The 18770-nt window shown below is 31.1% G+C and overlaps 1 protein-coding gene across 2 annotated transcripts; it reads left to right on the top strand.

Moving 5' to 3' along the window:
- Positions 1-2357: 2357 nt before the first annotated feature.
- On the top strand, positions 2358-5090 carry LOC18049115 (transcription factor MYB11). Of its 2 annotated transcripts, XM_024188810.1 has the most exons (4): positions 2358-2853; positions 2973-3102; positions 3790-4022; positions 4065-5090. In XM_024188810.1, the coding sequence occupies exons 1-4, from the start codon at positions 2454-2456 to the stop codon at positions 4778-4780; spliced, it is 1479 nt and encodes a 492-aa protein (XP_024044578.1). In that variant the 5' UTR covers positions 2358-2453; the 3' UTR covers positions 4781-5090. The 2 variants fall into 2 exon arrangements, with proteins under 2 accessions (XP_024044578.1, XP_006444460.2); XM_006444397.2 differs by having other exon boundaries at positions 3790-5089.
- The last annotated feature ends 13680 nt before the right edge of the window (positions 5091-18770 follow it).

Genomic DNA, 18770 nt, shown 5'->3' with positions numbered 1-18770 from the left:
GGATTCTCATGCAAATCTGCACTGGAGCTTCTAGGTTCATCATCAAGAGATTGGCTAGGACAGATCTTGGAGACATCAAGAAATTCTTCTATATTATTTGCTCGAACTGAAGATAGGATCTGAGATTTTCAGATCATGTAATTGGAACGATCTAGTTTAATTAGTGTTGTGAAAGTGAATGACGAGATGGAAGAAGAACCATTTGTATTCGAGTTGACAAAAGCCATTAGAGATTGAATTAGATTGGCTCTGATACCATATTAAGTTTTATATGAAACTGTGATGTTGTTTGGTTACTGAGAAAATAGAAAGAAAGAAAACTTCTGTATACTGAAAATTCTATTATTATTGATCATAATGAATCTGGAGGTTACAAGCCTTTTTATATGTGCATAGAAGATTCTACACACATTGCACACACGCACAGATTACTACTAACAACTTCTATAACAACCTTTAGCTGACTCAGCTGCCATGTTAGCATTCTCATTAACTAACTTGATTCTATTCTTAACAGCTCTGATTTGGTTTTAGTTTTATATAAGTTTGGTTAAATAAAATAGGGTGTAGTTGATAAGTTAGGGAAATTTTGGCCCAAAATATGTTTAATTTGCTGAATTTTTTGGATAAGTTTTTAGTAGCAATTTTCGGGTCTATGGGGGTACTTATCCTAGAAACTAATTAAATTTTTATATAAATATTCTATCAAAATATTGTAAAGAGTGAAAAAAAAGGAAAATTGTTGATATGCTGATAGATTTTCATGTTCACAAACTATATCATATTTTGATATTTTAACATTCATTTCAAGGTGTATGCAAGTTAAAAAAATGTGGGGAATAGCTTTGGTTGCCTTAAGCATAATCGATTTAATTCATCTTTAAACAACATAATAAAAATGTTGTTGAAATGTCTCTGGACTCTGATTTCTTCATAACTTATGATGAGTTTTAGAGACTAGCAATTGACTAGGGGATCTAAATGGCTAATTCAAAAATAAAATCTCTATTCCTATTATTATTATTATTTTTTTTGATCTTATCCATGAGGTATCCTGGGAAGGGCCCCAACTGTGGGAGGCACCTTTAAGCCCGTACCACAACCCAGACTAGAAGTCCCCGCTCGAACCGGGAGGCACAAGTTCTCCCAACAAATGCGACTTCCCTGCGACTCGAACTGGGGAGCAAACTCAGTCAAGCCACTTAAGGGGACTCCATTGCCAGTGGAGCCAACACTTTGTTGGTCTATTCCTATTGCCTTTTATTAGGTTTGGATACCTCTTTCCTCAATTTATATTATCCTCTTTTTGGAATGTTATTCCCCTTTTGGTACATGGAGGAGTGCCTAGCTCATAGATGACGTAATCTTGACATTTCTTGTATTGTTTTCTTATTTTAGATATGGTTTTCAAGGTTATCTGTGGTGTGGTTATCAAGACCTAAATCAAGGCTGCTGCAAAATTCCAAACTTGAAAATCTTTTCAAGCATCAGTTGAGCTGCATTGCAGCTATCAAGCCTGCTCCAAATGATTACGAAGGTAAGCATACCAAAGCAATGGCCAGTGCAATGGCAGCACCTGCTGAGAAGAGGCTGCTGATGCTTGACAATATCAATGAAAACATCTGAGAATGATGTTAAATATTCTGCTTATGGAAGGTTGACTGAGGAGAATACACTAGTAAATATAGATGTTACATGCTAGAGGATACAAGGTTAATGGTCATTAATTAGAACTGTCTGTGTGTATGAGTAGAGGATTAAAGGACCCCTAATTTTGCACATTTGTATTGATAGATGAATCGCGATCGTATAACTTTTGATAGCTTTGTTATGCAGATTTCGTCATTTGGGTGGATTTGTAATCTTCCTCTGTTTGTGAGGGTAAAATTGTCAAATTATTTGCTATTGTAAATACGCATACTCATCATGGGTAACGTCAAGGGTAAAACAGTAATTATTGTAGTTATAAAAGCTGCAACGTTTGCAGGGTTGTCAGGTCTTCATCTTGCTCCAGGGGCAAAACAATTACTTTGCGTCAGTTAACAAACGGTCAGTTAACAAACGGTCAACCAAAAAATTATATAACGGGAGGGTTAAGTTCACTAATATAAGCATCTTAGCGGTCTATCTGCAAATATATGAAACCTCAGGGGAGGTTTCAACAATTATCCTTTTTGAATATCTGCCTGCAGCTAATATTATTATTCGGATGAAAATTATCATTATTAATTTTTTTTTCCTCCTTATGAACAGACAAGGTCACAATGAGCAGAGGAAGATTGGACAATTAAGCAAATTAAAGAGAGAATTTTTTTGGCGCATTTAAGTTTAACAAAGACGCAAGAGGAGGGAGGACAAATGCCTGTTTTGGTGGAAGAGGCATCAACGTGGGACGTTGAATTCCCAGCAGAGGCACCAGACGGTGTAGATGCCACGACCGTGGTCCTCTCCTGATGGCGCACGTGGCACAATCTCACACCACACATACATCCCCATCAATGCCCAACGTGATGGTGTCTCTTGTATATAAATTACATCTATTTTTTAACTTTCACAGGCTCACAGTCCACTCCAAGAGCCAAGCAAAATACAAGCTCTGTTCACTCACCATCCCTTTTCCATCCACTTGCAAACACTTGTACGGGGGCTTTATTAATATAACTAAATATATACGATTACATTTCGTTCTGTTTGAGAGCGTGGATGCGTACTTAAGAGGAATGGGGAGAGCTCCGTGTTGCGAGAAAGTGGGTCTAAAGAAGGGGAGATGGACGGCTGAAGAGGATGACATATTGACCAAGTATATTCAAGCTAACGGAGAAGGGTCATGGAGGTCACTGCCCAAGAATGCTGGTTAGTAATGTCGTTTCCATTACCATTTTCTAGCAAGCTCACTTGCGTAGATATACATAGATGGTTTCCGTTTCATGAAACCTTGATCTTTTCTTTCTTCTTTTTTTTGTGGTTCAAAGGGTTGCTGAGGTGTGGGAAGAGTTGCAGATTGCGGTGGATCAATTACTTGAGAGCTGACTTGAAGAGAGGTAACATTACTGCTGAAGAGGAAGAGATCATCATTAAGTTGCATGCATCTTTGGGTAACAGGTTAGTGTGTCTGTGTCTTAGCTGCTCTTACTGAAACATAACATGCATGTGAAAAATGTGATATCGAGAAGCACTTGTCTGTATTGGGACTGGGGCTCCTTGGAAGCTGGAATGTGAAGCCAAGAAATGCATCGTTGAATTTTCTCTCTCTCTCTCTCTCTGCTCTTACAAATTAAAACGGTGATGTGTCATGCGCCAAAATACTTTAAAATTTTCTACTTTCTGGACAGAAATTTTCTTTTTCAGCCTGTGAGTTTTCTTTTTCCTGCCTTAAATTAAGATCACTGGCAATACCATCCCTCCTTTTTCAAATTACGTCAGTTTCTTATTACTTTTCAGGCATCACTCAATGATATTTATTGGGAGTTATCTTTGACGTAACTGTTTCTTTTATCGTTACGTGTAACTTGTTGTCATTTTAAAGTACATTAATTTTTCGCTATTCGGCCTTATTATCCAATCATTTATTTTTACATTATTTTATCTGGATGTAAATATCTTTAATTATCTGGTTTCAAAACTAGTTGAATGGATACTTTCCGTGGGACAGGAGTAACCTTGTAGTTTAACTAAGGATGTTTTCAAAGATTATAACAAATCAAATAAACATTACATGATAAAAGTTGATGGCTATTAATTTACACTAAGAAAATCAACTTTAACGCTGACCATCGTTACGTGCTGCAGGTGGTCTTTAATTGCAAGCAATATGCCAGGTAGAACAGATAACGAGATAAAGAACTACTGGAACTCGCATTTGAGCAGAAAAATTCACACCTTCTGGAGGCCATCTAGTGAAAAAACACTACCAGTGAAGGTGGACGTGGCCGCCGCCGGCACAGGCGTTGCATCGGATAGGAAAGCTGGCAAAAAAATTGGATCGGCAATTATGAAAAACAAAAGCCACAGTAAGAAAGATGGTAATATTAATATCGGAACCGAAGAAATTGTTGCCAAAGATGGTAATATTAATATCGGAACCGAAGAAATTGTTGCTTCTATTGAAGAAGACATACCATTGCCAGCCACACCCACACTAGAGAAAGAGACTTTACCCAGCACTGCCTTAGTTGGTTGCATGGATTTGGATTCGTTTGCTGAAGACAAGGAGACAACGGACAAAATTGTACGAAGTCCTTGTCGTCAAGAAGACAATGGGCTGGATTCGAGTGAAGTGAGGGAAAAATCGGTGCTTTGTTCTGGTGAGGAAACAAGAATCAATAATAAATCTATGTTGTGCCGCACTGGTGAGGAGAAAGAGACTGAAATTCTAGAACCATTCGAAGGCATTGACGATGCGAAGTTGTGTTTTAATGATCTTCTGGATCCCAATGAGGTTTGGACTTTAATGGAGGAGAAAGATACTCGGGTCACGAATACTTTTGAGGGAAGACAAATTGGGAACAATGTGCCTACGAGTGAGGAACTGGTGAGTGCTAACGGAGACAGTGTTAGCTTGCGTTCCTGCTCTTCTGTTAATTCTTTTTTTGACGACAGTAACTTCGATTGGGATTGGGAGAATGTAATTCAAGATTATGATCCGCAACGTGATGAAAATGAGAACGTTTTATCTTGGCTTTGGGAAAGCGGTGATAAGGATGAACCCAAGAGTCACGAAGGTGAAGATGAGACGGACTGTGAGAAGCAAAACGCCATGGTCGCTTGGCTTCTCTCTTGATGTTATTTTCACCTCCCCTGTTATTTGTCATTTTGTATTTTGAAAAGTGCGATGATCACATTAGACGGTAGACTGTGAAAATTAACATGTGCGTGGTTTCTAGCTAGGATTCCCCTTTGTTTAAACTAGTTTGATTAGTGGAGGCAATAATTGAAAGGCTCTGTTCAGGCTTTTGTACGATGTGTCCAACTTTTGTTCTGTCCATGAAAGTTGGTTGTGAAAACTCCTGGTTGCATTTGGTCATGTTCAATTCTTCTTTTTTTTTTTTGAATTACATGAGACTAATGTTCAGATTAGTGGGCTTAATTTACATTAATTATTACAACTCATATTATATGAGATTTACAATTGATATTTACAATCAAATAATTACTGGGCTTAATTTACATTAATTATTATATAATACTGTCCAGATTTTACCCTCTCTAATATTCGAGGGGTGTCTATTTCACTCACTCTCTCTAATATTCGAGGGGTGTTTACTTTACTCACATTTCGAAAGGTACTCCACTCACATTTTGAAAGGGAAAAGATTACCTTCACTTAATGATTAAAGAAGAAAATAAACTCCTAAATGCATCACGGGGCTCAAACTGCTGCGCTCACAGTTGTAAATGCGGGGTCCTAACCACTGGGCTAAGGCCCAGTTGGTTGGTCATGTTCAATTCTTTTTAAATCTACATCAAAGCGGTCAGATATTATCATAACATGAATATAAAAATTATATGACAACTACCTTGAAATTTGAGGGAGAACAGCTCTCGTCTTCGGGTTCAGATCCTTTCCTAATATGATCACTCTTCCTAATATGATCACTATCTAAGCTTTTGAAGATCCGTTGGGCGTTGGCATATGGCATTATTAAAATCAATGGTCAGAATTTCATTCTAATTAATTTTTTATTTAACTACTCCCAAAACATGTGTTTCATCCCTCAATTTCCAAAGCCCGATGAAACCGTCTCTCTCTCTCTCTCTCTCAAAATTAAATCTTTGTCAAATTCAAAAAAGAAATCTAAATCTTCAAAAATGGAAACATTAAAATCGGTAAACATTATCAAGGTAAGAAGCTGAAGTCCCCTTAACTAGATGTAATAATCCTCGGGTAGTATTGATTCAGCATCAATCTCTTTATTGATGAGATTATTAATTAACATGCTTGTGCCGAAAGTTTGAATAATTTCGTATAAAAAAACTATCGTTATTTGTTGTAATGTTGTTGTTTTTTTTTTTTGATGTATTTTATTTTTATTATTATCATTACTATGATGATGATGATGATGATGATGATGATGATGATGATGATGGATAGATTTGTCCAGATGATGTTGCTATAGATGGTAAACAAAAAGTGGGACAGTCCAATTTTCTTCTTAAATAAGTTTACAATTTTTTGATGCCCACCACCCGATCGACAAAATGTAGTATTATCTGTTTTATGCTAAACCTGTTGAAAGTACACCTTTTATTAACAATATTTCACTTATTTAATCTTTTATGTTCTTTTGCAACATGGCGAAAATGAGATGTAAAAGAATGCTGCCCGAATATTATACGCTCTCAAACGCAGAGAAATTGAATCTAAGACAATTTGATAATATTAAAGCTTCATGTTACGGTGGAGAAGAAATTTTGAGTTTGCTATATACTCGCCTTATGTAGAAGAACTTACATAGGGCATAGATTACTTGTTGCGTATTATAGTTGAGGTTCTTCATTATCAAGTGTGAACAGCTTTCACTTTTTTAAAAACAAAAATTATACCATATGCAAATAGCTTTCATTCTGTTGCTCATTTCTCCAAACTTACAGTATTCTCTTATTCATATTGTGTTATTAGCATAAACAAATCTAAGCATTGATCAGTAAAACATTAAACAAGAGAAACACTTGTACACTAACATAAAGCTCTTGATCAAAAAGGCAAAAGCACAAAAATACAAAGAACAACAATTTGTAAATTGGATCACATTCAATCTGGTAAATTGGTTTTCTCAAAATTTTCGTACTACAATAGCTAATTATTTAGGAGAAGAAGAGTGCAGTGGAAATTGAAAAGTGTAGTGGAAAAAATCAGTCATAATAGAGATTTTTAAGGAATTAAAGCACGTCACTTAAGAAGTTGTGAAAAAAATTAATTACAAAGAAATCCTGACCATTGATTTTAATAATATCATATGTCAATGGATCTTCAAAAACTCAGACGGTGATCAGATCAAGAGAGGATCTAAATCTTTGTCGTTAATTAAGGAAATAATTAAAATTTAGTGGAGTAATTACTAATAAGTTAATGACACATTAAACCCATGTTTGTTTGGAAGAAATGAAAGAAGGGAAAAGTAATATAAAGGAGGGAGAAGAAAAATGAGAGAAAAAAAGTATCAATCTCAATTTTATTGTTTCGTTTGACATGAAAATTTATTTTTTCTCCCCTTATTTATTTCCCATCTCCTCCTTTCCTTTTATTTCTTTAAACCAAACACCCCCCGGGGGAGGGAGGGGGGGGGGGTATTTTACAATCTTGTATTATATTAAACTAAATTTTATAATAAATAGAATCATAGTATTAAAATAAATATATAAAGAATTTAAATCATTTTCAATATTATATAAAATAATTTTAATATTATTAATACATGAGATATATTCTATTAATTTTAAAATCTATTTAACCAAAATATTTACTGAAATTTTTTATCATAAATGTAAATATGTTATTAAAATAAATGTAATAATTTACATTTTAAAATTTATTTTAAATAATAAAAAATCCAATATTATTAGTCCATTAGAAAAACTAAACTATTTGAATTATATTTGTATTTATTGAAAAATTTTAAAGTTGATTTTTTAGTTACTATATACAAATGGTATATAGTCAAAAGTGGATTAGTTTTCCTTATTGAAAATTTGGTTCTGCATGACTATTTTCTTAAATCTTTAGTGTGTAGGTGTCATTTTCCCTATTTTATAAGACAAAACTTGCTAAACTAGGAGCAGACACTTGCAGAAATTATTTTTCAAGAGACTCTTGATAAACCAAAATGTAAAGATAGATTTTGCAGAATTTTTGCTGGTGTAATCTCTTTGAAAAAGGGAGTATACCAAGAGTCACTCTCCATTTTTAGCAAGGGTTGTTTATTTTTATGTTTTAAGTCTTAGTTTGGCTTAATTTAAGATGTTTTAATGTTTTGGCTTGTTTGCTTTTTGTCTGAAGAATGACCGTAAGACATTTTATTTGAATGAAAAAAGTAAAATTTCTTGACTTTTATTTAAATGATAAAATGTTTGAATGAAAATTTAATTTTTTTTCACGCAAATACCCTCATTAAATGTACTTATTTCCTACCTAACTATTAGATGTCATATTAGTATTTTCCTTAATCTCAAATTTTGTTTGGTATTAAATACTCAACATACATTCAATTTGAATTAAACAAATACTTTTATTATTAGATAACAGTTTTCAAGGTCGGAAGTGTAAAAATATTAAATTTAAAATGTTTTGAGCTTATAGAAATAAATAACTTATTACTTACCCTCAGACGTCAAAAAATAAAAAAAAAACAAACATATTATTATGATATATTCATTTAGACTCTTTCAGACTTTAGTAACATTCAAACTCATTTAAATTTTAGATGAAAAAACAAGCACTACCACAGTTTTAATATATCATCCACCTTTTTATTTTCAAGTCTTATTTTAAATAAAGTTTTAATACAACATTTTTAATTATCTCAATCCTTCAATTGAACTAAATAAATGTTCAAAGTTTTCATGTTTGGATTTTTAAATTAAATTCTTGAATTAAAATATCCCTTTTGTAACTAAACTTCTTACACAACTGGAGTCTCTTTATAAGGAGTTTGATTTTTTTTGGTTAATACTTATTTGCGTTTTAATTAGAAAAAATGTGTTATTTTGTGGTTGGGGTCAAATTTTTTTTTAAATAATTCCGAGAATGATGAGTAATGAAATTAAAAAAAATTAATGATAAAATCAAAATCTATAAAAGAGAACAGATCATTCTCCTCCCCTTGTGAGTTACAAGACTAAATTTCAAGGCAAGTGAAATTTCCACAGGTAATTATCAGAGACCTCCCCTGAAGTTTGGCGTATTTCTTTTATATGTAATATAGTTCAATACGAGGCTTACTAATGTGTATTAGACGGAAATAATATTATATGTATATTATGTGTTTTGAAACTTCTTGTTTCTTCTTTGCTAAACAAGTGCAAATAAACTCTAGCGACTTGTAGTGTGTTGTGGACCAATTTGGTCTTAGTCCAACCTAATGTTAATTCTATTATTGTCGGTAATTACTGTTGAGTGATTTATGTGAGACTCTGTTAGACTTTATAGCCATTTCTTTCATTTTCTTTACGACTATTGTAGCTGGTTGTGTTCAACAATATTTGACCACTTGAAAGAGTAGATTGATTTAGGATACAAAAATTGTTTTGATATGATGATTGGCATTAATGTGTTGTGATGTAAGTTGTGGTTAAATTAAAGATAGAATTACACGGTGAGGATAGTTTGAAATGTGTAGTCAGTTTACTTTCTTTTCAGTATGCAAATTATTTTTTAATTAGGGGTATTTTCATTTTGATTATTTTATCATGTAACAAACGGTCAAATAAACAGTCTATTAACGTTAGGGGAGATGTTTGAGAATATGCGATTACAATCTATCAAACTGAGAGAAAACCAAACGCCAGGAGAGGTGTTTGATAATTATCCAAATTTCCACAACTGCCTAGCTTAGCTGGCTAGCGACCAGTCAATGAGTCAATAATAATATCCAAATTTCCACTACTGTCGAGCCAGTAGCTAGCTACCAGTCAACGAGTCAATAATAATATCCTAGCGAAGACATTGGCCGATTAATTGCACACTCGAAGAGATGGGCGCGTATGTAAAGGACATATCAGCATACTACCTACCATGCATAGAATTGCAGTCATTTCACCTATAGTGGGCACAGCAATAATGAACAAAGTGACCCACGTTCCGACGATGCCTCAGAGTTCTTTAATTGCTCTTTGCAAGTAGGCATGTGCGCTCTTTCCGCCTTTTCCTGAATTATTGGGTATGTACGGTTGTAGGTAAACAAGTAGCGGGACCATCTCTAAGACTCTAACGATGGATCACTGCAACACAACAGTGAGAGGACAAATTAATAATGTTCCCATGTTCTTCTCTTAATGGGAATCCGAGCATAAGATGGTCGCCAGATGGGTCATGCCATCCTCTCTATTTGCTTGGTATCGGCTTGGCATGATGACGCTGTCTCAGAAATGTAGCAAGAAGACAAAATGCCATCATATGATTGCGCTTAATTTATACGATCACGTGTGTTCAACATTATAGTCTCGTTATTTTCAGCCGCTCCTCAGTCGGTGGACTGCTTCGCGTTAGGCATTGGCATGTAACGTTGCACACTCGTGATCAAAACACATGCACTGGTTTGGGTACGTGGTGGAGCCTAACATCTTAAAATAGCTAAAGCCAAGTGACGAGGGCTAATTAGTTAAATGTAAAAACGTGTTCCTTTTATATGTAACGTTACGTGCCTTGCTGATGACGACATTTTATGCTTTCCAGTTGGACGGCACTGTAAAGTCAATAAAAATATCTTAACTGGCCTCGAACTCGATACAATCGTCACGAGGGAAAGTAAAAGTGTAGTTGAGAAACGTGTACAAGCATACGTTCGGCAAGTCCTTGTCCCGAACCCTAACGTGCATGCCCACTCGCGGGTCCGGATCATTGGTCTTTCAAAATAGAGCTGGTAAAATTTGACACGATCCGATTATCCGACACGAACACGACATAAATAAATGGGTATGGGTCGTTAAATTTAACATGATTATTAAATGGGTCGGGTCAGGGTCAACATAATTTTTTTTTGTGTCGGGTTTGGGTTAAAATTCTTGACCCATTTGCCCGATCAATGACTCGATTATATTTTCTATTTTAAAATAATTTACATATTCTTATCATTAAAACTCATATATTAGTAATGATTTTCTTTTTTTTATTCTTTAAAAGGGTGAATATAAACACAGTGTTTTATTTATAAAATTTTAAATACATTTAGATCTTCAATAGTGTAAATGTGTAAAAATTGATAGACATCTATATTTTATAATATTGATATAAAATATTATATATATATAATTAAAACCTCAATAGTGTAAATGAGTAATATATTGGTAGATATGTATATTTTATAATATTGATAAATTATGTATGTATGTATGTATGTACATAGCGTATGTATGACAGTGTGTAAATATTTGATGTAACTTTTGTTCAATATATAGATATTAAATGAGTTATTAGGTAACCCGATTATTTTTTCGTGTCGGATTTGGGTCTCAATATTTTGACACGATTATTAAATGGGTCGGGTTTGGGTCAATTTAAATTTGACACGACACGAACACGATCCGATGACCCGTTTTGCCAGCTCTATTTCAAAAGATCAATATTGTACTTGGATCGGATGCAGCCACCTGTGCTGGTGAAACTATCTCTCTAACTTGTATTTGAACTCTGAAGGGAAAAAGATTCGCATTTAATTAATTCTTAGAGGCTATAATTTTGACAAAAGTGTTTAGATTAATGGTTAAAATTATTTTAATTATTTTATTTATTTATCATGTCTACTAACTATTAATTTATTATTCAGTAAAAACTCAACTTAGTACTAAATTCTTATAAAAAGTTTTTAATTTAACAAAAGCATAAATAATTAATGTTGGATTCCAACAATTCAATTAGTTGCCCAATTCTCCAGGAAGAAAGTTTGACCGCGTGATTCTACAAAACAAATTAATGAGCTATTAGACGGTTGTCCATTTTCTTTCATTTTTGTGCAATGTGGGTCAATATTATTTTTGTGCATAAATTGGCTATGTTTAATTAGAAAAAAAGAATACATATTTTATTTGCGAACAAAAGAATTAATATATTGTGATCAACTCCCACCCCGTGGCAAGGAACGCAATGCATAGTATTCATTGTGGGTTTGACATTACTAAACTTATACTCACAAAAAGATTAAATTATTAGACCCACAATTTGTGTGGATCACATGAGGAATGTATGTTACAATTATTGTAACTTAGCATTTGCCAATTATTAAATTTGTTCACAATCCAATGTGGATTTCGAGAATTATCAAATTCACAGCAAATATTTTTTAGTTTATTACATTTAACCTCACAAATGTTAATAAAATACATAATACATTAAAATTTAAATTATATAATTCAAATTATAAATTTATAACATTAACTTAAAAGCCCGTACAAAATACTTGATTCTACATTTTATCAATATAAATGAGAAATTAAAATTTCAACATTAAGACAAATATACTAAATATATCAATTTAACACAAAATATTTTTATTGTGAGCAAATCATCATCGCTGAGATCAATGTCTTACTCCATCTTTTGATCAATGTACAAGTATTGTCAATAATGTTAACTAGTAAATTTTGGACAACTCCCGTTAGTTATTAATTAAACGAATAAAAACCCAACTTTAACAAGCAATCATTATGTTCAAATCATTAAAACAAAACAAACAATTAATCAAATTAAAATAAAATATTAATTATATTAAATTTAAAAATTATAAAATTTCTACTTATTAAAAGCTTATTACACTTATCTCTGTGTGTGTGTGTGGAAAGAGGAGGGCATGTGGCTGCAGCAGTGAGTTAGGTTAGATTTAGAAACTAAAAATACTAGGTCACTAGTAATAACTTTAGCTTAGATATATTTATGATTCATTTTTTCAATGTAATTTTTGTGATTAAAATTCAAAACATAATCTGGCAGATTTTTTTTTAATACTAAACCCATTCACAACCTGTAATAGATTTAAATTTAAAATGTAAAACTTGTCTGTCACCCACAAAATTACCCGCAAAGATAAAGTTTTGCAAGTAAGTTTAAATGAATTTAACGGTTTCGCGAGTAATTTTTCTATATTTACGTAGGGCACTGATTCCCCACTTTTGTCAATGATGTACAATTATTGTCGCTGACAGAATCATGTCATATCGCCATATAAGGATTAATGACGATTTCTCTTCAATGAACTTTTCTAGAGAAATGAAAAGTTTGATGTGTCTAATAGTATATAACCGCGCCATCTCCACCATTCTCCGAAAAAGAAGGGAAAAAATGTTAATCATATCAGTAATTAGTTTAGAATTATCTTGACTTTCTTTTTTTTTTCATTTTTCTTTTTTGAGAAAATTTTATCTTGACTTTTTAAAACGACCCCCCACTGAATGTAACTATTAAATATAAATTTCAATATATATATACACACACATATATATATATATATATTTTTTATTTTTTTATGAGTCATAAATTTCCATATAGTTGGGGCACTTTTCAGTATTTACGCAGATGTTTGGTTAGATTCCAATGTATGGTCAGGTGGGAAGCTTCAAATTTAGATTCCAATTTTCAACGTAGGGAGCCATTCGGCCGACTGGTCAGGGCTACTGCCCTCCAACTTGGAGGGCAGCAGTTCGAACCCCCACAAAAATATTGTAGGGATATTTTATTTTTTTAATTAAAAATTAAGTGAAGACAGTTCTCTTCCTTATCCATGAGTGAGGAGTGAACATCCCTCGAATATTTGTGAGGATTAAAATTTGGACAGAGCTTCATTAGCATTGATGTAAGTTGGTCCCAGTAATAATTTAATTTATAAATATCAGTTATATTTTTATATAATATGAGTTGTAATCTGAACAATAGTCTCATGTAAAAAAAAAAAAAGTTCCAACGTAGGGTCCGGAGGGAAAGCTTCAAATAATTAATAAATAGGACCCCGACCCTCGTTTCTTTTTTTTTTTGGTTGTCTGCATGCTAGGCCTGGGTACTCAATTACGAATACAATGGTGGTGGTCCATATGGTTTTACCTTTTTTTTAAAAAAAAAAATTACTGCATTTTATAGATATAATAAAAAAGATAATAAGTTAAAAATTCGGGAAAGCGTAATATCTTTAAAATTAAAATAAAATTAATAGAGTAAATTTTTAATAAAAAATCTCTTATTTAATTAAAATAAGAATTAAAAAACAAAAAAAATATAAATTTTAATATACTACAAATTAAAATATATTATATTAAATTATATATCTTTTTTATCTTTTAATTTATTTCTTATTTTATTGAAAGAAAAAATCACTTACTAAATAATAACTCAGATTAGCAGGTGTGTTTTAAAGTTTGAACCGGAAACGCTTCGTCCGCCTAAGAGTAAGGACAATTGGCAATTGCCATAGAGCAACCCCTCGGTGGCTGCGGTGTATTGACGAAGTAGTAGGGCTGATAGCTTTAATCGATTGCCTGGAGCTACCACTCTACTCTGAAACTGAAGGTCTACTTAAAGACCATGGGGTTTAATTGATTGTTGGCTGTCAATCAAGCATTCGTTAATAAATTACGGAGATTTTCCTGTCCCCCGAACGACATATATGGTTCCCGAATGAATCAGTTCCCATTTGCCGACAAATCATTTTACGCATGTTTTCTGAATTATGGTATCGAATTTTCTTAAAGTACAATTATTGAAACTTACTATCGGTCTTTTTAGTATGAAAATTATTAGAAAAAAGTTAAATGAGGTCAAGTGAATCAATGAATAAATTTTACTTACTCGTATACTTACATCTAATATAACTTAGAAAGATCTTTATTGTATATAATCTTGTGTTATGTTTTGATAAAATTTAAAAATTTTATTAAATAATATTTAAAAATCAATATGTATGTATACTTATATGGGACTAATTTAATTTAAATGATAACTAATAAAGTAATGGTCAAGACAATTTGAACCCATCAAAGCACTAACTAAATTCATTTACTCAATAAAATCATTAGACAGATTTTTTTTTTTCAAATATTGATACAGCCACAAAATTTTTGATATTATTTGATATATATTTTTTCTCCAACCAGTGATATCTAATTAAATAAATTTATATAAGTGCTTGTGGTGGCTCCATGCTTATTCTAGAAAATAATTTAATTGATTAATTGTCAATATTTTTTCTTCATTTGATATTAAAAAATATTGTAAATTACACACACACACACACACACACACGTGTATGTATGTAAATTCTAAAAGATATCAGAGTTACGTTTCATTGCAACTTACACAGACAAAAATTTAACACACATGCAACTAGCCTGATGTGGATGCTCCGTGTTTAATGATTCAATTAATAGTCGAGTTTTGCCTCCAGAACCATTCTAGAATTTGCCTGGTATAATTTTTTTAAATAGAATTTATTAAACCAATTAGCCTTTAATCTAGTGGAAGAGACTTGCACTTACATTTATGAGAGTAAATGTTTGAGCCTCTATAAAAGCTTTATGAGAGTTAGGTAACGTTTGTTTTTTTGTCTGAAATCTAAATGGATCTAAATTTTTTTAAAGTCTGAATACGAAAATCTGAATGACATGTTTATTTTTCTTTTTTAAATATCTGAATATAAGTAGTATATTGTTTGTTTTTACAATAAAAAATAATTTAATAAGCAGTAAAAATATTTTAATAAGCAGTAAAATTTATCAAATAATTGAGTTGGGCAAAATCCTATGTATAACAAAACTAAAAATAAAAAATTATTAAAGTAAATTTTTTTAGAACAACTTTTATTAAAAAAAATTAGTTATTTAGTGTCAATGAGAGTTTTTATAAATAATTATAAAATTAATTTAATAAGCAAATTTTTTTAAATGATGTTATTAAAGGAATTAAATAAGATTGTAAAAATAAATGAAAGATATTTTAGATAATTTAATATTTAAAAAATAACTTTTCAACATATACTTTCATAAGTCTAAAATTTAAGATTTTACTAATTTAGGTAAAATAACATATTTAATTCTCAAAAGTTCTACTCAGAATACAACGAAACAATATCAAAAATTGTAAAATAAACTTTTTGGATTAAATAAACCCTTTGACTATTAGGTCAAAGGTGTTCAACATCCAATCTAAATCCAAATTAAACCAATTTTTTTGAATTGACATTTTGATTTGATTAGATTAGATTGCAAAATGGATAATCTAATGTTATTGATGGGGAGGGGAAAACCTAATCCAACCCAATAGATTAGATCCAACCCAATCCAATTTTGATAAGGTGAGTGGGTTATTGTGAGGTAAATGGGTCAATTTTTCTAAACCCAATTAATATTTAAGTTGGATTTAATTAATTATGATGAATCCGTTTAATCTAATCCAACCAATATAAAATATAATAATAATAATAATATGTTAATCTTCAATGGCAAAACCCTAAACACTTAAACGACTAACCTAATTTTTAATCTCTTTTTATTCTTTTATAAAAAAGACTATTTCATTCTTGCATCTATTGTTCTAAACTCTAATTCCAAAGTTGAAATCACTCTCTCAAGTCTTAATTCTTAGTCAAAGTAAGGTATTTCTTCATTTATGCATACTTAGTTCCTTTCTACTGTATGCTAATTTGTAATATTGAATTGATTTATTTATTTTCACAGAATATACTTGTTTAAAAGCTCGTTGTTGAAATTTTCTTAATTTTAAAATAGTTGGTTTTTTAGTTTTCGTTATTGACTCTTGGGCAATGAATGAAATTTCATGGTATAACATTTATATTTGATTTTTTATAAGTTTCTTTTTAAGTTTCATATCTTCTCCTTTATTTAAATTTTTATTTTGATTTGACTTTTAACCTAAACCAACCTAATGATTTAAGGATTAGATTACATTGAACATATTTATTTAGTTGGGTTGTATTAATTTTTATTTAAACTCATTTATATAGTGGGTCGAATTAAATTATCACAAACCCTATGTAACCCAACCCATGCCCATCCATGCTTATTGAATTGGTTTATGGATTTATGATTGAAATTCAATATAAACAAATCAAACCAATTAATTTTTTATTTACCTTTTAAAGAAAGCTACATGTCACTTTTAAGTTTTACTTTAAAAAAATCCTAAAAAACTTAATTTTGTGTAACTATAAATATGCAATAATAATACAAAGTACAAACTATAAGTCATAGTCAATATTTATTTTCAATTATTTTTTTTAACGATGTGATAATAAAACACATGAATCATGAAATTTTAAGAGAGTTGATGGTGATGATGATAGCTAGTTTTTAGATCTTAGAAAAGCAATTGATTAGATTTTTATTTCTAAATCTTTATTTTAATCAGATTGATTAGGTCAGATTAGATTGGATTTAATTTTTTTATTAATTTAGATTATATTGAATTTCAATAAGTGATTGGATGGAGATTAAATCCAAAATATAAATTCTAATATTGATGGATTGGGCTGGAATTTAACAAAATATAATGGATGTAAACCCTTAAACACCCCTACTAACTACTAAGTCATACCAATTCCGACCTTAATTCTTAAGCACATTACACGGTTGACCAATTTGACCTAAACACGTGACCTCAAGCTTTCGCTTGCGCGCGCATTGTAAATATTAGGAGACGGTGTTGTCAGGTTTTACACTGTCAGTACTTTGAGTGTTGTTAAGCATAAACGAAAAAAGCACAGCCAGCCCGATGTTTTTGGATGGGCTTTGACTTGGCAGTTTGGATTTCTTCAAGTCGCCGGTTGTATTCAGATTAGTGATGTTTTAACCCCTCTAATAGTCTCATCAGCCCTCACTTTTTAATTAATCTCATTTATTTATAAAATTACTTTATTAAAGATAAAAAAAAAAGTAAAGAAAAATTAAAATCAAAGTAGCAAATGTCTAGACTCTCACTCGGTAATGAAATAAAAAACTTTTCATTGAGTAATGTCACCTTAATATTAAAATCAATACAGAATTTTTACAATTAAAATTAATAAATTAACTAATTTTTCATTTCCATTACTACCAAGGGATTATTGCAGAAAAGAAAGCTATTACCAATGACCTAATATTTTTTAAAGCATTGCGACAAAAAAATTAATGAGGGGGAACTCCCTCCAAGGATGATCAGGAAAGCAAGGAGATTTCAAATCATCATAGTTGGAGGATATTCAATTTAGGGATTTGCTATTATTTTCATTCATTGAACCATTTGTTCATTATGTTTTGCAAAGAAAAAAATTTAAAAAAAAAAAAAACAAGTTATTCAATATGATAGATTGATTTGCTAATGATGAGAAGGGTGTAGTGCGGTTCCTAAAGAGAGAGTGTAACTGGGACGGAAAAAAATTAAAGGACATAATTATTTTTAATTTTTTCATAAGGTTATTTTTAAGAATGGATGAGGTAAATTGAAAAGTGAGGACTATTGGGATAAATTGAGAGGCTCAAATATTACTACTTGTAATAATTTTATGATAATACCACCTATTAGTATTCTATTTAAAAATTGATGAATAATATTTTTTTCTTTTATTTATATTCAAATGATGATATACAAATGTAGTTGGTATCCTAATTGATATGTTATATGACATGTCATCATTTGTCTTTGGTGAAATATTATCAAATTAATGATTAAAAATATTTGTAAAGTTGTAATTGTTGACACATCATTTGAATAAAAATTGTATATCATAAATATATAAGTTTAATATGATAAAATCTCAACAAAATGATAACACTGATCAAATAATAATTTTTACTAATCTCAACTTAGAGTGGATGCGCTATTAATATTTTAATAAATTTATTACATTACACACACACACACACATTCATACATATAGGACCTTTTATTTAATAATTAAACTATTTTGTAAAATATGTCTTAAGTTTTGCTTGTCTTTCTTGAAAGTGATGTTGACTTAGATCTGATTCTAACTTTTTGAAACTCGAAAAAAAAAAAAAAGGTTCTAATGTGGCATTCTCATACGTGCAACTAAAATTATTTAATGAGATCAATTTTGGATTATCACTTTTATGAATTAATA

Source organism: Citrus clementina, unplaced genomic scaffold, assembly GCF_000493195.1.
Source record: "Citrus clementina cultivar Clemenules unplaced genomic scaffold, Citrus_clementina_v1.0 scaffold_3, whole genome shotgun sequence".
Classification (NCBI taxonomy): domain Eukaryota; kingdom Viridiplantae; phylum Streptophyta; class Magnoliopsida; order Sapindales; family Rutaceae; genus Citrus; species Citrus x clementina.
This window is presented reverse-complemented; position numbering and strand designations above follow the sequence as displayed.

Coding starts and splice junctions, on each gene's coding strand:
- LOC18049115 (XM_006444397.2), top strand. CDS start 2,454: ATGGCGCACGTGGCACAATCTCACACCACACATACATCCCCATCAATG. Junction 2,854..2,972: donor GTCACTGCCCAAGAATGCTG/GTTAGTAATGTC, acceptor TGTGGTTCAAAG/GGTTGCTGAGGTGTGGGAAG. Junction 3,103..3,789: donor CATGCATCTTTGGGTAACAG/GTTAGTGTGTCT, acceptor TACGTGCTGCAG/GTGGTCTTTAATTGCAAGCA.